This window comes from Amblyomma americanum, chromosome 6, assembly GCF_052857255.1.
Source record: "Amblyomma americanum isolate KBUSLIRL-KWMA chromosome 6, ASM5285725v1, whole genome shotgun sequence".
Lineage (NCBI taxonomy): Eukaryota > Metazoa > Arthropoda > Arachnida > Ixodida > Ixodidae > Amblyomma > Amblyomma americanum.
Window position 1 is genome coordinate 77,074,961 of NC_135502.1, and position 22,991 is coordinate 77,097,951.

The 22,991-nt window shown below is 47.6% G+C and overlaps 1 protein-coding gene across 2 annotated transcripts in view; it reads left to right on the forward strand.

Moving 5' to 3' along the window:
* Positions 1-17,953, forward strand: part of LOC144093745 (serine protease 30-like) — a 75,300-nt gene extending 57,347 nt beyond the window's left edge. For both annotated transcript variants that reach the window (XM_077627427.1, XM_077627426.1), the window contains exons 2-8: positions 5,931-6,079; positions 6,998-7,282; positions 10,093-10,172; positions 10,306-10,391; positions 10,876-11,162; positions 12,283-12,440; positions 15,683-17,953. In XM_077627427.1, the coding sequence (XP_077483553.1) occupies positions 5,980-6,079; positions 6,998-7,282; positions 10,093-10,172; positions 10,306-10,391; positions 10,876-11,162; positions 12,283-12,440; positions 15,683-15,838 (1,152 nt within the window). In that variant the 5' untranslated portion in view covers positions 5,931-5,979 and the 3' untranslated portion in view covers positions 15,839-17,953. The remainder of the gene's footprint in view (positions 1-5,930; positions 6,080-6,997; positions 7,283-10,092; positions 10,173-10,305; positions 10,392-10,875; positions 11,163-12,282; positions 12,441-15,682) is intronic.
* Positions 17,954-22,991: the final 5,038 nt, after the last annotated feature.

Consider the following 22,991-nt stretch of genomic DNA (forward strand, 5'->3'; position numbering starts at 1 on the left):
TTTCTGGACTGCTTCGCATGAAGTGACTTGGAATATTTTTCCTTACCTTTGTGTAGACGTGGAGGTAATCGTCGTCACCAACTAAACTATGGCACCTATGTATCCATGATTAAATAAATGCTATACACACGCAGGAACAAAACAAAGCGATGAACGACAAAAGGCGGCTACAAACCATTAGTGAACCTTTTCAACGTAGCATGAATGCACTTCACTGTTTCTAGTACACTTACACTAACTTGACCCTCTTGACTGAAACATGGGTCGTGCACAAAGCAAATGCAAGGTGCTTTTCGCTTCGCTCAATTGCTTGCAGAACTAAACTTGAAACTGTACTACTGCTAAATACTGCACCACTACTACTTCACTAATAACAACAATTAACTAGCGCACACACCAAGTCTGGCTAAATATCACGACAATAAACGTGCTGAGCGAAAACCATCGAAGCTCGTCATCACAGTTGAAAATTCTCGCATGCTTATTGCAAAGTTGCACGGGACGCAAGTGCCACAAACCGAGTGCACGTCAACACGTCACCCTGTCTACTGAGGCTTCTCCACGATTGGTGCAATTGATGCCGTTTTCTTTTTTGATTTTATATTGCTTTTGCATGGATCTATGCGTAATTCACCAGCTGCGACTTGCTGTGGTGCGTTGGTAAAAACTTCACGAATTATTGTTACGTATGTCCAGCACTTTCAGCGCAGCAAAGCGCTACCGGGAAATATTTACACCCTCATTTATAAGCAAAACGTGCCGATATTCACGTATACCCTCCTGGGACCCATGTGGAAAATGTGTCCAAAATATTGAACAAAGAAACGCAGGTGCGGCAGTCGAAGGTGGTGAAGAAGCTCTTTCTGAGGTACTTTCAGAACTTGTGCTGCCATCTAGTGAGCGTCGTCAAAGATGCGCCATTGCTCTTCGGCAGTTCTCGGGAAGGTGGGAGGGACGTTTTTGTAGTGCTGGACAACTTATCCAGTGACTCTACACGTTTTATGTTGGCGATAAAAGGAAACCAAGCAGGTTAGCATGCGTTCCCATAGGCGTCAAACCACATTTAGGTTGTTATTCACGCTAGTATGACCAATACACAAGCATATATTGGAGCGAAGAGGGAACTGTAGTCTTCATCCGAGCTTCGGAAATACCTCATTTCCCAGCACACATTCCCAGCACGAAGCAAAACTTCGACACGCAGAAAAATATATTTCAGTAATGTTTTGGAACCCTAGTTGTCATATGCTAAGCATCTGAGCAATATCGGAGACACAACACTACTCCGGGACCGAGGAGGATGCAGTATTCCACACACGACATGTGGCCTGCTGTGAGTGTCGTGCATTACTGTTCGGGACAGTTTAACACGGTTAGAAAGTGACCGCATAAATCTAACCGGGTCTCACACGCGTGATTCATACGCGCAGCATTATATCCAGTTATCCAGGGCTCGGAATTTTGAACCCATTCCTGAAAAGAACGCACCAGCGCCACAAAGAACGCTACGACCTTCCGCCCACGTGAGCTCACGGAAATCGGGGCTGTGTAGCGCTGAGTGGAGCAACGCAATGGGTACCTTGCGCATTTCTTTTCGGTGGTAGTAGCAAATAACCCCTTAGCGACACAGGCACGCCTCTATGATTGCGGACACGTAATACAAAGCATTCATGTTCCAATAACGGAAAGTGGCCAGAATGAGAGTGTCGGCGAAGCAATCAGCGCGTGCGCCTCGCGTGGCGTTTCGTCGAAGCTGGCGAAAGCCCTTTTGTTACCCCCTGTTGACCGCGCGTATTCTTGGGCAATCCCCGCGAGCTCCCATTTCGAGGTGTAAGCGGAAGCGGACTTCCGAATGGATAGAACAGCGCCCCATTCGTGCTGTCTCTGGGCGAGCGTATAAAAATAGCGCGCCCGCGTAAGCGGGCCCTAAGTGCGAGCCGACCGAGTGATTGCCCTTCTTTTTTCTCTTTCGCTTGGTCTTCTTCCTGCACACCAGAGAAATACATACACTATCCCATTATTCGGCCGGTAACCAAGCTCGGTTGCAACCGGTCCCCGAACCTACCACGCGGGCAAGTGCATTTACGGGCCTTTAATGGCGCGGGATAACTACGAAGGCTGTCATGGTCGACCTCCCTGCAGGTGCAAGAAACGTGCAGACGTTCGAGGCGAATATAATTTATACCCAGCGCCGCCGCGGCTCAACCCACGAACGAAACACGCATTCCTCAGAAAGCTCAGAAAATGAAACGGGCGTAACTTCAACTGCGCTGCATGCAACTATGCCGAGACCCCGGAGGTGTAGACGGAAGCCGCACGTGTCCCTCTAAAGAGCGCGCAGCACGGCGTGTGTGGCCCAGCGGGGATAACTTTCGATGATCGCAAAGAGCTCAACCGCGTCCGCCTGCCTATTAGGGTCAGCACTAGCGCGTACCGTCGCCCAAGCGTCCGGCTACGCCTCTTTTGAACAGCCTCTGCAGCGAAGCTGTTGCTTGGCTTGTGTACAGGATAAGCGACGGAAATTGTGGCGTTCGAGTGGTAATGGATAGGCTGCCTTAATTTGTTCTGCTCTGTAATATCGAAAGAGAGGAGATTGAATTGTCCTCATCTCCTATGCGGTACTCTCAGTTTCTAAGCGTAGAGAAAGACGGAGACAGATTGTCGTTGGCAGAACAGAACAGTGCATTACACGTGTGCTGACAGGATGAATTAATTTCGTAGCCCTGATGTTCTATACTGTTGTATCTGCATATATCGTTCAATATAAGATGCTCCACTGGGGCCTCCAGCAACAAGAGAAAAAATGGACGATTATAAAGCAAAAAACGGCGGAACTATGTGACATCGTGTCACCAGATGATGAAAAGGCGCCTATGCATAGCCGTCGAATGACCTGTCATTTCCTTTTTTCACTGAACATGGTTCGAAAGGGAAGGCTCAGAGAAGGAAACGAAGTCAGCCAAATTCATACACAGGTCATGCATTATTCTGCAGCACCTCCATTAAACCATCTGACCCAAAAGAGTTGTGCTTAAAATTCCACCAGCAAAACAAAAAGCTAATAAAGTATTTTACGTCAAAAGGTTCAAATTGCAACTAAGTGATACGAAGTTAACCTCACTCCTATCCCCCCCCCCCCCCCCCCCCTTCACCGCCGTCTCCCTGCGCACCATTGATATTTCCTCTTTCGCTGTGGCATGGAATTGCACTCTGCGAATAAGATAACTTCAGCATCTATGTATAGTACCCACTCAGCGCTGATATCTGCTGTTTTGTGGACTATAATGACACTGCTTAACGGTATACTTTCGACAGAATGGCAGCTGAGGTGCCACTCGAAATGTGCTCAACACTTAGACTGCTCTAATCAGTTTCAGTAATACAGTTGAACCTCGTTATAACGATACGGTTTATAAAAAAAAAATGGATATAACGATGGAATGACAATTCCCATTGGAAGCTCAGTCAACACGGGCTATAACGAAGCTATGGTTATAACGAGGTAAAAGCCGAGTTCGCCAACTTCGTTATAAGGAGGTTCTCCTGTATGCTTTATTTCCCTGTACGACCGAAGGAAGAAGAAAATTAATCAGTGCAAGCCTCGAACACTACTGCCTGGTCTGCTTTAAAAGAGTGCAAGAAGCTCTCATGAGCAGATTTTCATGCAACTGTCGCAGCTGCATGAGACAGTACGCGGTAGAGGGGGTTCCGTCGCCCTGCAGCACAACTTTTCCTCCCCTGTGATGCGAGTCCTGATCTCGCGACCCTAATTAGAGAGCCGGAAATGATCAGAGTGGCGCCTTCACTGCCACCGCGAGACAAGCCAATGGCCAAGTCAAGCCAAGTCGCCATTTCAGCACGCGCAAAACCATGCAGACCATAATTATGCATTGAGGGTATATCGAGAACAACTTTCGCGATTTTAGATCATGAGCTTGAATTGGTTTGAATTGAATTGAATTCACAGATGAAATTAGGGTATTGGATTTCGTAAGCCTGATGTTTTTCTTTTGTAGCACATCACTCCTAATGCGCAAAAGGCTTCCTCCGGGTGCTTATGTTGTGGGAGTACCGTTTCCATCCCTGTAGCATGTTTAAAATAATGGCAGGAAGAATTTTTGTCTACCAGACGATATTTACACAAAGGTTCATAGAGGGATCTGCAAAAATGGTGGTACAGTTTTATCGTAGCGAAACTGAGTAGATCTGCGAAAGCATGTGTTTAACCTGGTTGGTTCATGGTTTTGCTTTGCTAAGTCGTCGGCACGTCTGGCGACTCAGATTAAGCTCTGACCGAGGTCAAGCTAATCTGAGCTGTTCGCGCCGCAGATGGAAGTTGAGGAAAGACGACCATGTGCAATGCACAGCGCCAGAGTGTGTGGCAGTTGAATTCTAGGAGTGATCGGCTGCGGCGAGAGCACAGTGCCCTCGTGCAGTGGCCAGCGAACCCGATCTGTTCGCGCCAACGCGAGTTCGAAACCCAGTCGCGGCAATGTTCATTTTATGTCTGCATGGGGCTGTTGCTATGCTAGATTTTGCCAAGGTCACCTTCGAGGTAAAGCTTAACACCAAATTCGGTGAGCCAGTTAGACCTCGTGAAGTATATAGTGATTTCTCACTAAATGCTCAATATGCTTTAATCCCATATATATATATATATATATATATATATATATATATATATATATATATATATATATATATATATATATATATATATATATATATATATATATATATATATATATATATATATATATATATATATATATATATATATATATATATATATATATATATATATATATATATATATATGCGCGCGCGCGCGCGCGCGCGCGCGTGTGTGTGTGTGTGTGTGTGTGTGTGTGTGTGTGTGTGTGTGTGTGTGTGTGTGTGTGTGTGTGTGTGTGTGTGTGTGTGTGTGTGTGTGTGTGTGTGTGTGTGTGTGTGTGTGTGTGTGTGTGTGTGTGTGTGTGCGCGCATATAGGATATGAGTCCTATATATGCATATAGGACTCATCGCACTGGATCGCAGAGTCCAAGCTCACACCGATTACATTCTGCCCTTTCCTTGCACAAATTGAGCAGAACCAGCGAAACAACTGGCCGTCATCATATTCGCCTTAAGACGTTCGTAATGCTCTGCCCATGCGGCTCCAAGAGTCAGTCCTCTGCATATGCTTCAGACAAAGAAAGATTCCGCGAGAAAAGAATCAGGGAGTGGTGATTGATAAAGTGTGCGTGGAGTCTGGAACCGCTCCGTGATGGTATAAGATGAAAGGGGACAAGAGGCGAATATCTGAAGCGACGCCTGAGACGAAGACATATGTTTGCAGAAGCTGCGCCCGTATCGAGAAATATGTCTTGGTTATCTCGCGAAATTCAGTGTCTGCGAAAATGCAGCTTGCAGTGAAATCACGACAGCTTGAGCTTGCAAGGGAGAGCAGTAACTCAAACTAATGACCGAGCTTGCGGGAAGGTGAGTCCCACGCGGCTCTTGGGACAGCTGATACGCACAGCTGAGGCAGCAGTGTGGACTTGTCGGTAATTCGTACCGCAGTAACAGCACACGGTCGCCGATGACCGCAAAGAACTACATCGTAGTACTTGTCGTGCCTCTTCTTTTTGGTGCTCGTCGATTTGCGCGCGGTTACTTGAGCTTCATGAAAATGACATTCCATAAAAGAATGTTCGCATGGCTTTGATAGACCAAGCGCGAGTGGCTAAAGCCCTGTAGGCCTTAGTTCAATCCTTTCGTCCGTAGAGGCACTACTGAATTCGCAGCAACTCTTCGTGCACGCGCGTGAAATTCGCATATACATATTTTTCGCTTTTCGAAAAAACTTCACGGCTCGCTTTGCAATCGCACAGTTCGCTGCTGTCGGCGACTTCTGACGCCGAAACGTGCGCCGTTCTCTCCTTGGCAGACGGGCAGACGGCAGCGGTGCCGTGCTGCCTGGGGGGCGCGGGGGCGCCATGCGGCGGTGGCGGCCGCAGTCTTGGTGGACACTCCTGCTGACCGCCTGCTGCTGCCTGCACCTGGCCGACCCGCAGATACACCTATACGTACCCGCACGTGAGTGCTTGCATGCGTCTCTATACGTATACGGGGCACCAAATCAACGGAGCACCGTTTGGCGTGCCTTCGTAGCACAACATTAAAAATGCATCCATGGTATCTGTCCCTGACTGTTTCTTACAATGTGCTATACCGTGAAAGCAACAGAAAACTTTAGGAACACAGTACTCACCCCAATTGCAGCTGCTTTGGTGTTTCCGTGTCATTTTTATGCGTTTCGGTGTTGCTCCTGAGACACTTGTGAGCAGCCAACCGGTCCACTTCGATCACACAGCTCAATCAGCAGATGAGATTGGACAGGTTGAGTGCTGATGCACCGCATGCACAGTGTTTTCTCGAGACTTTCTATTTTGGTCCATGCACTAAGCTCATCTATATCTTACTCTTGAATCCGGTGGGCCGGTTGGCACCTGCCACCAGAGGACGTTGTGATGACGTCACAGTGTCACGTGGCCACTCTCGACCAATCATCCCTTTAATCCCCACCTGCCACGGCGGGCAGTTTACACACAATCCGGTGGGTAGGCTGTGATGACGTTACAAGGCCGCGGGTCCTCTCAATCCAATGGGCTGATTTCCAGCTGTCACGGTGGGTAGCTCTTGATGGCGTCACAAGGTCACTTGACCTCTCTCGACCAATCGGCGGATTTCTCGACACAAGCTGCCATTTTTTTTTCGTAAAAGGCACTGTAATGATACCGCATTAAAAGTATTCCAGGAAAGCTAGCTGCTTTGTTCATTGGAAGGCAGGGGATCCGGACCTTCAGCGGAAACGGTTGTGTCTAAGAATTTTGTGAACGGTGGAGAGGCGCCGAGTCTGTGTCGGCACTGGATCCGTGCCCTATGCACCTTTAACGTGCTCATGTCGCGGTGCTGCTACCCCAAGTGACGCAGCTCGATGTGCGCGCTGTGCAGACCCGGAGGAGCCAGCGGACGGCTACTCGAGCCGCCAGGGCCAGTGCTCGTCGTACGGCCGCGACGACCGGTGCACATTCGTGCTGCTCTGCCTGCTGTCGGGCGGCAGCGCGGCGGGACGCTGCGGCAACAGCCTGCTCTACACGTGCTGCGTGCGGCCCAGCACGCGCTCCTCGCTGCCCGCCGACCACCACGCGGTGCAGGCGCTGCAGCCTCACGCGCGCAGCCCGGCCGCCGCGCGCACCGCCACGCAGCGCAAGTACTACCACGTGGACGACGAAGAGGGTGAGAGGGGCAGAGAGAACGGTGCGCAGCTTCGCTTATTAAGGCGCACCTTAATATCTTTGCTCCATTTTAGCGTGAAAGCATTACTTAACGAGGTCTGACCGGATCAAAGAATTTGTGTGAAGCTTGACCTTGAGGGTGACCTTGGCCGAGCCATAAATAAATAAAATAAATATTGCCGCGACCCACTGCACGAGAGCACTAGGCTATAGACGCAGCCGATCACGCCTCGTGTTAAACTGAAACGCACTCGCGCTGTGCATTGCACATCGTGGTCTTTTTAAACTAATACCACTATCGAACTAATGTACACACTCTCGCGCTGTGCATTGCACATTGTCGTCTTCATCAACTAACACTACTATCGAACTAATATCGCCGCCAGATGTGTCGACGACCCAGCAAAGCAAAACAATGAGCCAACCAGGCTAAGCATGCTTTTGTACGTCTACTCGGTTTAACTACTTTAAAACCCTACCACTTTTTTTAATGCACGGCCATGCCTGTGCTTAATTTGTACCGAAAGGATTTGCGAGAAATGCATGTACAGGACTGATTACCATCATGCCAGACACAAATACACAACCTCGTGTCACCTGCAGCGACGGTGGCTCAGTGGCGTCGGTGTGCGGCAGATGATCCGAAATCGCGGGTTTGATACCTGCCAGGTGCCTATATTTCGATGGAGGCGAAAAACGAAAAAGCCCGTGTGCTGTGCATACTGTCAGCGCACGCTATATAAGCTCCCACAGTCTAAACTAATCCGGAGCAATCCAGTAAACCGTCCCTTATAGCCCACTTGTCACTCTGGGACGTTAAACACAGAAATTTACAACTTCACAATCCTGTGTCAATTGGTCGACTCTCTATAGGCAGGAAATGAGCTTTCTGCATCTATGCCTGAAGAGCAAATAAGCGACGCTTCCCTGAATAAATGTTAAGGCCGCAATTGTTTTTACGGGAGCCAATATAGCTTCAACCAGTTGTGTGCACTTTTTAGTGGCACTGGCATGTGCACGGGTACGGAGAAAATTGGTATAGAGATAAGCTTTAGCGGCTTAGCGCATTATCAGCCTGCAGACCTGTTTTACTGCGCTGAACAGTCAAGCTTGGCTTTATGCATGCTTAGAGCAATGTTATACAATTGACTTGTTGCTTACGATAACAAATGCAAGTTTGCACAGTTGCTGCAGCCACACAGTTTTTTTTTTTACTGCTACTCACATCCCAGAACTATGGGGAACTTGCAAACGGTGCCGATTGCAGCGCCATAACACACTGCCTAGCGAGAAGAGCAAGCAGTTCTGGGTAGTACTATTAGTACTTTTCCGCGCCCGCTTATTGGCGTGAGCCTCCGCGCTCTGTCGAAGGCGCACGTGCCGTGCGTCAGCTATCTGCGCTACGCCGAGAGAAGGCAGGCAATGAATGCTGTTCTCGCGTTTGCAGCGGCCCAAGCGGCTGACAAAAGCAGTTTTGAGTCACCGAATGGAACAATTGCAGTGCCACCTTGGCGGCGCAGGTTCCCCATTGCGTTGTGGTCGCCGAAGTTAATACTGGTGCACAGCGGTGGATGTCTGAAACACTCGGTCAGCACACATATTTCGCATTGTCGTTCGCTTGCTCACCGCTCACGTAAGTGCATTCCACTACTTCGAACGACATTTTGGCATTCATCCAAGTGAAAAGAATTATAGAACAGTGCTTGGGAGCACATTCGAGGCATCCGAAAAAGAAGTGAAATGCCCTGAAGAAGTTGCCACAGCCCGGAATCCGTGAGCGGCAGTGTTTCTGGACAGCCAGCAACGCCAGAAAGAAGAGGAAGTCGAAGACTTGCGAGAGAGAACGTGCTTACTAAGGAGAAGAAGAAGAGAACGTGCGGCGCAGATGAAGACGTTCGGCGGCACGCGTGTGCTCTATTGTTTTGCTCCCACCAAACACTGTTCATGAAGAACTACAAATTAAGAGCTCCTTCAAACAGCTCTCATTGTAGAAGGGGTGCGATTCCCGAATTTGAGTACTCCTGCTGTCCGGCATTACTGCTGTACAGAAGCTGCGGTAAATCGTGAACGTGACTGGACACCTTTGGCGCGTATGTATATTTAGCGGAAGATAAACACTTACCTCACAACTTGTCCAACGGTAACTAACTCCGAAAAAAAAAATTGAAAATGCAAAACAATTAACGGTTCAGATTGCATTTACAACTTTTAAATAATCCTTGGCCCTTGAAAGAAAGCAAAATAGAAAGGGAACATTGTTGTCAGCAGCGCACTGCAGTTCGGAGCTTCAACAGTGGGTTTCTCTCCCATGCAATGCCGTGCCACCGTTCTCTGAAATCAGCTGGAATCACTGATGCCATTCGCGATTCCCAGGACGCTCGTCGTAAGCCGGATGAAGCTGCAGTACATGCTGCACGCAAGAGCACAATTTTTAGATAATTTTGTAAATTGAGCAGAAGTTTACCGCTTTTCTTAAAACTTTCCGCATGGGCAAAATCAGCGAAATCGCAAGCGCGAAGCAACAGTTTCTCAGCAAATTCTTGAAATTCAGTTCAAAGTACTCAAGTGTTCCTCGGTTTCTGAAAGCAAGCTGCAGTTTGCGCTCAGCAGCTTGGCAAGCATTCACTTACACACGCAAACATTTATATCGACCCCTGAACTCGACCCGGAATAGGTTTTCCATTTTAACAACTCGAAGTGTGCGAACTGTAGGTACTTCTTCCGCGCTTGGTCTCAGTTCAGTGCTTTGAGGAAGTTTCTTTGCTCTGCAGTATTAACGTTCACTATCCCCTTTCCACTTGGTTCGAACAGTCTGCGGGAGGTCAACGAACAAGCCACAGAGGAGAATAATAGGCGGTGAGGACGCCCAGTACGGAGAGTTCCCATGGCAGGTAAGGATATACGAGGCCAGTCTTTTTGCTTTTTTTAGGGTTTAGAAGAACCCGAGTACTCATCCATTTCCTATGCGGAAGTAATTCTACAATGTGACTGCAGAGGGCATGCGTGTGCATATATCCCGTGCAGGCCCATATCAAGATCTCCCGTCAGCAGTGCGGTGGAGCCCTCGTCAACCACTACTACGTTGTCACGGCGGCGCACTGCGTGCATCAGTGAGTACAAGCTATGCTTAGTGGGGCTGTGTTGAAGGAACAATTAACCAGCACGCACTCAGTCACCTGAACAGGGACTGGCCACCTCGGTGTACTAATTAGCCACATCGTTCCATATGAATCGCAAATGGGGAGGCATTTGCCTTACAGTGGTTGTAGGAATTAATGAAGATTGCAATACTTAACATATCGCGAAATCACTAAAATGTCTCATAAATGGCACGTTTGCTGGCTCGGTGCGCGAAGCAAGTATATGTGCCCGTGTTCAAGAGCTGCACCGCTGAGCAGTATACGCTTATCTTTGCGCGTGTCTTCTTCGCTGGCGACAAGGGTTTGCGCGGGTCCCCGGGGAGCTTCCAGGAGGGCTCTTTTAAGAAAGCGTGACGGTTTCGCATCGCAGTATTTCCTTTTCGAGAACCGCGGAGAGGAGCCTCCTGTGCGGAGTATATGTGTCCAAAGGTGGTGGTGGTGGTCCTGTTCGCAGCACGCCCCTGCGGCGCATCTCGGTGATCCTGGGCGCGTACGACATCCAGGACCAGCGGTACCAGCTGTCGCGGGCGCAGGCGTACAGCGTGCTCGAGAAGAAGATCCACCCGAGCTTCGCCTTCTCGGCCTCGCAGCCGGACCGCTTCGACGTGGCGCTGCTGAGGCTGGACCGACACGTGCGCTACCAGGAGAACATCCTGCCCATCTGCCTGCCCCCGAGGGGGTGGACCTTCGAAGGGTGGCGCGCCACCGTCACCGGATGGGGAAAGACGGACTCCACGCTCAGTAGGCCACGTCGTGCTCTCCCATATCCCCCCACACACTGTGTGACCTTGAGAACAATCTGTGAGAGCGCGGTCTTGCGCTGTACTCATGTTGCTTATCCCGTGGCTCATCGCACACCTAGGTCGATGCGCTCTGAGAAAACGGCCATTTGAGTGTAAAATAGAAATGGGGGACGAGGGCTCGTAGAAAAATAGGCAGGCAAAAGGAAAAGAACATAGAATCGAAGATCAAGACACAAAGAAGGAAAGGGAAGGAGGTTTATCATTTAAAAGAATTAACTTAAATAATTACCTACTGAATAGTATGTCAAGGTTTGAATGGGTGCAGGAAATCGGATTATGGAACGTTTGGTTTGGTTTTATATGATTAACGTCCCAGACCAACTCAGGCTATGAAGGACACCGCAGTGGATAATTTCAACCAGCTGGTGTTCTTTGAGGTGCACTGACGTCGCACAATACAGGATTCTAGGATTTCGCCTCCATTGAAACTATCCGCTACCGTGTCCCTCATAGCCTGAGTCGCATTGGGAAGTTAATTCCTACAAAACCAAACCAAATATTATATGATCCTAATTCCTGAATCCATACAAACTCATACGCATTTTTCGCTACACGAAAGTTTATCACCAGGAGGCATTTATGCATATCCGTAGTTATATCAGGCTGGGTAAACAGCCACAGAACGATGCACTGCGTACGGGTGCCTCCTCTGAGCGCACAGGTGCGTCGCGGTGTTCCGCGCGGACTCAGTGGCGCCGTGCTCCCTCAGTACGTCGTACCACGACTGGCATCTCAGTCTACTACAGGTATCTAATTTGAACCTCGCGTCACTGACTCGTTTTTCAACCACGCCGACCATTCCTGCCGTGCTGCCCTCTAGCAAGGTCGGTAGTTGAAATAATCTCGAAACAAAGCCAAACAAATAGGATCAAAGTGCGCTAGAAATTATCTTCGGGAAGGATGCCACATCTTGCATTTTATTTCGCGAGGTGGCGCTGTTCAAACAACCCCGTGCAATCGTAGCACCCCGCGCCAAGCGCGCGAGTTTGTACCCGAAGCAAGTGCAGAACCGTCCTCAATCCCGCGCATGACCCCTGGCCTGTATTGCGCGTGCGCAGGTAACCGCTACGGCACGCGGGTCCTGCAGAAAGTGGAGGTGCCCATCATAACGCGCAGCGAGTGCGAGCACTGGCACCACATCCGCGGCATCCGCATCAAGATCCACCAGGAGATGATGTGTGCCGGCTACAAGGAAGGACGCAGGGACGCGTGTGTGGTAAGCACCGCGGCTGTTTTTCCAAACGATGACTTCCTATTTCTGTCTCCTCGCAACTTTGGAAGGGATTCATCGTACTTTCTTTCTTTCTTTCTTTCTTTCTTTCTTTCTTTCTTTCTTTCTTTCTTTCTTTCTTTCTTTCTTTCTTTCTTTCTTCCTTTCTTTCTTTCTTTCTTTCTTTCTTTCTTTCTTTCTTCTTCTTCAACAACAACAACAACAACAACAACAACAACAACAACAACAACAACAACAACAACAACAACAACAACAACAACAACAACAACAACAACAACAACAACAACATAATAATAATAATAATAATAATAATAATGATAACAACAACAACAACAACAACAACAATAATAATAATAATAATAATAATAAGAAGAAGAAGAAGAAGAAGAAGAAGAAGGAGAAGAAGAAGAAGAAGAAGAAGAAGAAGAAGAAGAAGAAGAAGAAGAAGAAGAAGAAGAAGTTTATTTCCACCAGATCAAATACAATTTGATGGAGGAGGGGAGAAAAAAGCGGAATTCCGCTTGACAGGGCTCTCGCCTCCTGTTCAGGCGGTAGGGACAGGGACGAGAAACAATTTTTTTAGCATAAGTCAGCTTCAATATGCAATAGTATACAGTCAGGAAAATAAACACCATAATGTGCGCATTCAAACAGAAATACAAGGAATTATAAGGAACGAAATAAAATAGGCGGCTAAGCATCAAACAAAAAATAAGAGTAGAATGTCCATCATACAAAACGGTTGATGTATTAGTGGTAACTGAGATGAACTAGAATATTTCGCAGAGAGGAGAGAGTAATATTGGGAAAGCTAACGTTAGCTTCAATTAGCTTGTTTAGTGCGAGCGGTAACTGATAATTAACCATTTGACGGCCATAGTTGGTTCTTGTAAATGGTAAAACCCACTGTTGTTTATGGCGGTGCGGATAAGGCGAATCAGACCGATGCAAACGGGCCAGAGAGGAAATGGTGTCGATACGTCGTTTTTGCTCAACTTTATATAGGCTCAACAATCTATAAGCATAAAGATTTAGTATTGTAATGATGCCGAGGGCAGTTATCAGATTCTGGGTTGTGTGTCTTCTGGGTAAGTCATAAACTATACGAAGGATTTTTTTTTGAAGCATCAATATCCTTTGTAAATTAGAATGTGTTGGTAATTTAGGCAGGAGCAGAATAAAGAATTATATAAGGCAAGTTTGACTTTTTCCGGTAAAATGTTTCTGTGACGCGATAGAAAGCCTACAACCTTAGATGCCTTCAGCATGACGTTATTAACATGGTCATCCCATTGCATGTTTTCTTGAAGATAAACACCCAATGATTTAAATTATTTTACTGTTTAAATTAATTGTGATTGGTAAAACAAAGCTATTTCTGTACTACAAGTTTTATTCTTCGGACGGAAAACTACAGCTTTAGATTTTGTCACGTTTATTGGAAGGGAATTCATGTCTGACCATTCTGCTAGTTTGTCCAGAAGGCGATTAGCATGCAATGCTTAGATCATTGCAAGTATCACCAGGTATGAGGATTGTAGTATCATCTGCATAAATTATTAGGCGGGCGAAAGTGTCAATAGTAACAATATCATTAATATATAGATTTAACAGCAGAGGACCAAGGATACTGCCTTGAGGGACACCAGTACTAACTGAACGTTGTGATGATTTAAAGTTACTAATCTGAACATATTGTTTTTCTTTCTTCATTCATTTCTTTCACTCTCTCCTCCTCTCCCTTTCTTTCTTTCTTTCTTTATTCATTCATTTCTTTCTTTCACTCTTTCTTCCTTTTTATTTCTTTCTCTCTCTCTCTCTCTCTCTCTCTCTCTTTCTCTCTTTCTTTCCTTCCTTAATCACTAAACCATAAACGGAGCTCAAACAAGGTGACTGACCCGACCGCCTTAAATTTCGCACAGTACTGTGCACAATGCATACTACTTACAGGGATGGAGAACGTGCCTGATTCAAGAGAGTGGCTCACAAAGATGCCCGGAAACTACGCAAGGGTAGGAATTCTAGGGTCCGCGCGGGAGGCGAACGCAGGCACTGTGACGACAGCACATATCAGGGTATAATGAAGGAGTGACTATGAAAGGTCAAGCTAGATCTGTCGCTGAGAGAGGCAGCTCTACCCGCACAGCTCTGCCATATCTGAGCCGCCTTTCAAACAAGATGCTGGAATAGCTTCGGGCAAGGAGCGGATAGTCTATCTTATTCAATGTATCCGATTTGTATGGCTCTGACGTGTGCAGTCAGTGAGTTTTGTGTAAAGAAAACAACGCACATAAGGCAGCCACTATCCGCTGTTCAATGTTTGCTCGCCGACAGCTTCCCTCCTGGCTTGCGAGACGGAGATATTGCCAGATAGAAGCCAACAAAGCAGCGCACAAGAATGAAAGACGAAACATCTTTAATGAAACAACAGGTCTTAAGAGTACAGGGGCCGGGGCAGAATTCTATAAACTGTCTATTTTTCGTTGTCCATTTCGCGTCCATTCGGTGGTCCATTCAGTGGTCACTCAGATGTATATCCGCTGCTTTCAAACGTCTGTTGCAAGCGACCCGGCCATTGCGTGTTTGGTGACCAGACTTCACCATTGGCTGCATATCGCAGCCAAGGGCTGCCACTGATCAGGTCCGGTCGCCAATCACCCAAGGCCGGGTCGCTTGCAACAGACGTTTGAAAGCCGCGGGTATACATCTGAGTGACCACTGAATGGACCACCGAATGGACGCGAAATGGACAACGAAAAATATACAGCTTATAGAATACGGCCCGAGTACTGCTATTATACGCCGAGATTTCTTACATGTGCGGATAAACCAAGGTGGTCAAGTGTCCATTTAGGCCTCGCCGTTGGGCGGCTCTCAGCTGCCATTTGGGACAGGACTGCGTCTGAATGGTTTGAGAATCACGGTGCAGAGAGTTCTCATTCTCAACCGTCGCCTAAGCTTTCAGTTTCCACTCGTGTGTGGTGAGTGGTACAGTTTTTCCTCTGTTAATTTGCCCCCCCCCCCCCCCCCCCCCCCCCCCAGTAATGACCTCTTCTCATTTCTCTCCTTTTGTTGTGTTTGAGTGTCCTTTAATAATTGCAATTGAACGTATTACAGAAGCATTAGTTGGGCTAACCACACTGCGATCTATCCACTCCTAATACATGCACACACACACAGAGAAGGCAAAAGAACCGACAGGAAACACTCCCATCGTGTCCTTCCAGGGTGACTCCGGAGGACCCATGATGCTGAACCTGAACGGTCGGTGGACTCTCGTCGGAATCACGTCTGCGGGTTTCGGATGCGCGCAGTCGTTCCAGCCCGGCATCTACCACCAAGTGTCCATGTCCGTCGACTGGGTCATCGCCAACATGCAGTGATTCAGCGAGAAACAAAACAAAAGACGAAAGTGGTGTGACCGTGCGTGCGCGAAGTGTGCGGCGGAGTCTCTCACGTTCCATTCCAGACGCTCCTCCTTGTCGAGTCGAGGAAGAGCACGACCACGAGGCCCGGTGACCCAGTTTTCGACGGCGACGAACACGCGTAGTGCTGCCATCGCTTTCTCGAGGGGAAAGTGCACTCGCCGCCGACGTGTTTCGGCTACAGACGCTTTTGTTTGACTTAGCACCAGTTCGAACACTCTTAAAAAGGTGGGTAGACTAAAGAGACAACAAATGGAGGCCGTAGGTAGAAAGATCCCTCAGCGAAAATTAACAAGTGCAGACTTTTTCCGTTCGCCATGCAATGAGCTACGACCCCTGCCTGAGACTCACTGCGCCTACACCGCATATACGTCCACAGGCACAACTGGATAGTTCTCTAAGTCAAATAACTTGACTACAAGATGCAAACCCTGCTTTAATAGCTGTGTGCCTGCTTACTGCATTCAGCTCTTAACGATGCAATGCCGTTGCGACAAAGCGATCTATAGTGAAAGATGAAATTGTCTTTTCGTGGCACAGTGTCAAGCTTCTTGAATGCGCCTGGAACGTTTAAAAAGCGGTCCAGGCCTGCATCAAGCAGGCATATTTTGAGACAGACGCTTCAGGAACTACGTGAGGAAATTGACATTAATGGGGCGACCAAAGCATCGGTTTTCACCGTTGCACAAGCTAAATAGGCAGTTTTTTAGTCATTCTTCTTCTGAAGAGTGTAAATCTGAGTGCTTGTGTTGCTGATGAGACTGAAAAGATTTTCAGCCGCGCTTAAGGCGCACAAAGGCTCAACTCATTGCTTGATCACGTACCATTGGTGTAGCTTAGCAAACCGCTACGTCGCACAAATGATTTTAGTCAGCACTTTTCGAACATGTAGCTAAATCGCAAAGCTGTGTCCAATGTGGATAACTATGCTTTTATCAGAAGCGGCAGAAATAGCCTCATAGTTCGTACCAAATAGTCGGACGAGCAGAAAACCTCCGGCCAATTTCGCTAGAAAACAGGTTCCCTAGCAGACACGAGGCGAAACTGCATAATCGTTAAATTTCTTCACATAGATAATGCAGTGGCAAAGAAAACACATATCGTCCTTATAGCTAAACGGGAAGTGCGCCTTCATTTTTATATGGTGGTCAGACGCCTGTCTTCTTCGTAGACAGTTTTGAGAGAAACGAGCTCCCCGTGAGATTTTTTTGGCAGCAGGAAGCCTGTAAAAAGAGTCGCTTTTAAAAAGCCTTCCAAAAATGACCGCGAGTAGACTTGACGAAAAGGTTGTATATGACACCAATTAACACATCGTTCATAAACGCTTTTCAAGCGAAGTTAATCTGTGCACATACGAACACCACGCTGCCGGCTCCTTTTGCACAATTTATTCATTGATGTCTTTCGGGGTATATAGGAGGCGAACTATACCCTTTGTAAATGGCGAAAGCTATGTTCATCGTCTTCACTCGCAAAACTCTGGCCAAGCAAGCAAAACACAACGAAGTTGGTACAAAGATTTATAAAGCTAAAGAATGAGTTCTCCCAACAACCTACGTAGTACGTTAATGGCGCCCAACAACCTGGGGAGAAATATGCAACGCGTGTGCGTTTACACTTGAACAGATAGTGGGGAGAAAAATCATCTGATTTCTGGTGAAGACGAGAGGAAGGCTCGTCGAAAGACTGCTCGATAGGACTGGCGTTATCACAAAGGAAATGTACGACTAATAAACATTCCTGCAGCACTCTTCAGCGGCGCTTCCATGTTGCAGGGATCGTGAAGGATTCAGAATGTCAGCAAGCGCTACGGCAGCACGACGACGTCGAAGAACATGAATGTTGTGAACATGAACGCTGTGTGAACAGTGTCCCCGGAAACGGGATACAAAAAAGTGAGTGTTGCGCGGAAAGGATGAACCAAACTCACGTTATCGAACCAACGACAACGTACCAATTGCATCCCTCGGAGCAACTAGAGCGTCCCGCTTGCCTCGTTTTTGTCCAGGCGTTCCAGCCTGTGAACTGACGTGTTGTTACAGAGACTCATTAAATGTTAGGCATTTACAGCACCACCGGCTTAGAGTCTCCTCTGTTTTCTTTTAGTATGCTATCCAGATATTTATACCAACACGCTTCGAGGTGTGGAGGTATAGTGTGTTCATGAGCACCTACAACGCGTGCTGTTAGCCCTGAGGCGAGGCCATTATGTCTCGAAGAAAGCGAAGTTTTTTAGACTTTAAGCGTGCACAGGTGTACAGAACGCGTAGCAACTGTTGTGTAAAGACTGCCACACAGCAAGGCTGCGCGAATAGTACTTTTTTCAAACCGAATCGTGTGCTAATATTCTATTTTCTTTTCCGAATAGGACCCGAATAGTGTACTTAAAAACCAAATCAAATACAAACCGAATAGTGAAAGAATCGAACACGAATCGAGTACTCGCATGGCTTTTCGCTACTTGCGCGAATATTCATTTAAAAACAACGAATATTAATGCGAAACACCGATGCGCTAGCGGCGGAGCTACAACTCTATGAGTTAAACTATGTAGCTGTCGAAAGACACCTCAGTAGTCTCCACTGGGGGGCACGCAGCACGAAGTCAGTATGTAAGCTGTGACCGTCATGTAATATGCAAAGTTACGCTTCTGCTGATGACGATGACGGTCAGCGCACTATCCTCGAATCTCAGCTGATGAGAGGAGCGAGAGTTATTAGTCATGGCATCCGATACTGATGCATGAAGGAAGTTTGCTGGAGCTAGCTGAGCCATTCTAGGCGCTCGTTTGTATGGACATTATGAACGCCGCCACACGAATAGACCGCGTTGCGGTTCTGAACGAGCAGACCAATTCTAGTGACTGTACACTCTAAACACGAAACGATCAGAGAGAGAGAGAGAGAGAGTAGGCTGTCCTCTAGCGCAATCTCTTCCAAGGAGAGGGTATGCCGCCCAAACTTCGGGGCTGATTTCCATCACTAAAATTCGGAATGCTTACGGTTGTCCACGGAAACAAATTCCATCTTCAAAAAATGCGAAGTTCTGGCAGTTGCCGAGGTTTTAACTGAGGTTTCAGTCTCCTCTATTTACTAACATCAAGACCTCTGGTGCCGCATTTAAAAGCATCCTCCCAAATGCTAAATCCGTCAAGTTACTATGCTTCGGGGTGGGAGCGAACCTCCGTTGCCAAGAGTAAGCTTTCCGTGTATTTAGTGACCGAAATGTACTCCGGAACTTTGGCAGCATAAGCCCTGCCCATAAAAGGGAGTGAAGCTTAATAATTTCTTACTCCCATATAGGCTTGTTTAGAGTGATAAGACTAAGGCACACGCTCGCGTTCTCGTCGCCGATACGGTTGCGAGCGCGATCAGCTGTTTGTTCTGCAGTCTGCAGCTGCACCCAATAACTTGACGTCGTTGTTTTCGCTTCCAAGGAGCCTATTTCTGCCGTACGCATGCGTATTGCAACGAGACTTCGAAGCAACGGAGATCATACCACCCTTGTCTTCTTATAACGACGTCAAGGAGCGGCAAAGCGTTGTTCTTTTCTCGTTCCATTGTGAACTGGATAGAGGGCTCGATGGAGTTCAGATGTGCAAGGAAGTTTTCCGCCTCTGATATCTTTAGGATGCACAAACAGTCGTCAATATAGCGACTGAAAACTTTGTTTCTCTTGAAATGACTGCAGTGTTTTACGTTGAGTGGCCTCCATCGTCAATTTTGCCGACGTCACTGAGATCGTGGCGCACATGGCAGTGCCGCTGGCTTGTTTGTAGAATTCCAGTTTAAAGAAGAAAGCTATGCTATTCAGGCAAAACTGCAAGAGCCGGCAGAGTTCTTCCGAGCTCAGGCTTGTCCTAGCGCCGAGGTTAGCGTCCGCCTCGGGGACGGCTTGTTTCGCTGCAGAGACGGCGCAGGAACGCTGGTAAAGGGCGTACACTCGTCCGATTCCAGTTGTGAGTACGAAAGGCGCTCGACGAAGTGGATGGAGTTGCCCACGTGCCTTGACGTGTTCCTGTCACGGGGAAGAGGACTCGACGGAGGTAAGCCGGAGTGGGCCTGAAGCGGTGAGGTGGTGGAGTCGAAGATGGAGCGCAGCTGGGCGCCAGGTTTGTGAAGTCCGTAAAGAAGGCCCGCGATAGCATTAATGAGTTAATGCCCATTTATGCGGAATTGGCCACTCTCAACTTTATATACATATACCCTGGGAGTCTTGATACCACTCCTTGCGCAATGGAGTAGCGGTTAATGGATGCGCCATTGCCCTGCGATGGCAGGTGCTGCCACTTTGCGACCCAAGTTGCTCTTACCGAGCAACCTCTCGCAATCAACCATTAATTTAACTGCCACCTGTCGGTGTGGTTAGTTTTCTCGCAATCCGTTGGGTAGGTTGTGATGACCCCCAAAGGTCACGAGACTTAGGTTGCTTCTCCGTGGGTGACCGCCCGTGCCACCCTACGCCTTTAACGTTACCTTTAACGTTACCTACGGGGCCGTTAACGCTATCGCGTTAAAACATAAAATACGGTCCTTAGTGGACTCCGCAATCGCATTCCTCGATGCCACAAAATGGGACGCGTGGTTCCCGCCCTCTCGGCTTTACTGTATATTTCTATGCAGAGGTGTGTCCAATCAGTCTGGCAGAGGTTCACCAGAGACTCCCGAAAGTCTCTCTTTCCGAGAGTGTCTGCCATTAATTCCGAAGGAAGGCACCCAAGCTCTTCACTTGGACAGTGACAGACCTGTGGGAAGTCTGTGAATGCACAGGGTGAGCCCAGCGGCTCGGTCTCAGCCGTTTCTTTGGAAGCGACGCCAGTGTTAACACTGTAGCAGAGACCGGCATGTATAAGCACAGGGCATATACGCATACTGGCCAACACGAGCAGACATGTAACCAGATTAGTCTGCCAATTTGACCAGGCCACTGGACCGGGTTCCAGCCCTCACCTTTGTATATAAGGCCACCAACCTGGGCCTAATTACGCAATCCCATCGGCCCCCGTGCTTGAATCCGGAAGGTGTCTCCCCGCGTCCGGATGTGACGTCGTCACAACCTGGCAATCGTTTTATGGGCACCCACCAAGATAGCAGCACGCAGCCTCCCATGCAATGGCACGCAGTCGAACGCGCTTAGCCACTAGTCTGGTGGCTACTATTAGGTTTCACTGGTTTAAATATTAGCATGTTATTGCGGTTGAAGCAAAACATTTTGAGCTGTGACTCACTCCGGCTGAATCCACCTTCTGCAAGGCGCATTGAAGGACTGACCTCTTCGTGGTTCTGCTCCCCATGAAGAACTGCTGGGGCCCACACAGCACCGTGACTCCGCCCGCTCCCTGGCCGACCTGGAGCGAGTGATCACGTGGAGCTGGAGCAAGCGGTCACCTCGACAGGTGCTCTGATTCAAGAAGGGGGGGGGGGGGTAAATACTTGGCAAACTGTATATTTGACTTCACCTCGGGCTGGCCAAACCCATAACGCCCTTAGCCAAACTGTCCTTGCGCCATAAAACAATCAAATCATCATAATCTTTCATCATCAGCTCTTCACAAACGAAGGCTGAGCGCAGTACTACTTGGCGGATCAGATAAGCGCATTCCTCGCTGCGTGAAAAAGTCGTGACCTAAACATCGAATCATCAAGAACTTCATGTCTGCTCTCTAATACCAAACAGAAGATGCGACCAGTAAATGTTTGGATTGGTTTGTGGGGGTTTACCGTCCCGAAGCGACTCATGGCTATGAGGGACGCCGTAGCGAAGGGCTGCGGATATTTCGACCACCTGGGGCTCTTTAACGTGCACTGACATCGCACAGTACACGGGCCTCTATCATTTCGCCTCTCTCGAAATTCGACCTCGCGGCCGGGATCGAGCCCGCGCCTTTCGGGTCAGCAGTCGAGCACCATAGCCACTGAGCCACCGCAGCGGCCGGGGCACCGACCAGTGAAAGTGTTTTACAGGTAAGACGCGGTGTAACGGTCAAAAACGCTTTGCATTCATTCGTGTAAGCGCCAAGCTGGTACTAAAACGCTCAGAAAGCTCCCAGAAAAATTTCCCAGCCATAGGGACAGCTCTACCGCGCGCAGCAACCACGAGACCGCACACTTCTGCCTCATTTATTTATTTATTTATTTATTTATTTATTTATTTATTTATTTATTTATTTATTTATTGATACTGCAATCACGTAGTTGGGATTTTAGCAAGGTGGGGATACAAACTAGGCAGTTTAACAAAACAGGCAAAGGTAAACAGAAATAACAGTGCAAGTTGAAGCTCTTCTGCACCATTGCGAATACAACAATTAAACATTATACAACAGAACAGTGAAATAGCAAATGCAATAAAACTAGGTGATATGTTGCGAGAACAATGTCAGTGACGGCTGTAGCACTTCATTGTTAGTGAGGTTATTCCAATCGGAAATAGTTCGTGGAAAGAATGAGTATTTAAAGCAGTTATTTCGAACGCGAAAAGGAGTTAAAGTTAGCTGGTGTCGTTGTCGCGTCGCATATCCGGACGAAAAAACAAGCAGATCGATGAGTTCTGTTCTGCAGTGTCTTTTGATTAAGTGATACATAAATTTAAGTCGTGCACAACGATTTCGCTCAGTTATTGTCGGAAGGCCAGCTTGGATTAAAAGATGTGTTACTGACGTACGTCGGTAATTGTTATATATGTAGCGTGCCGCCCTCTTTTGAACCTTCTCTATTTTATTCATATTAGTTTGGGTGAATGGGTCCCAAATGATAGCAGCATAATCTAAGGTAGGCAGAACAATACATTTGTAAGCAAGTAGGCGAACAGATGGGGTAGACAACCGCAATGCCCGTCTCAAGAAAAACAATTTACGAAAAGCGTTACACGTTATGAAGTCAATATGTTTATTCCAGCTAAGAGTGTTAGTGACCCAGAGCCCTAGATATTTATATTCTGTTACTTCTGTCAGTGTCATGCCGTTAATACAATAATCGAAGGGTAAGACTTTCTTTTTGTGAGTGATTCTCATTAGTACAGTTTTTTCAAAGTTAATGGACATTTGCCATCCTTCACACCATGCGAAAACTGTTTGCAACGCATTATTAAGTAATAGCTGATTGGAGGCATT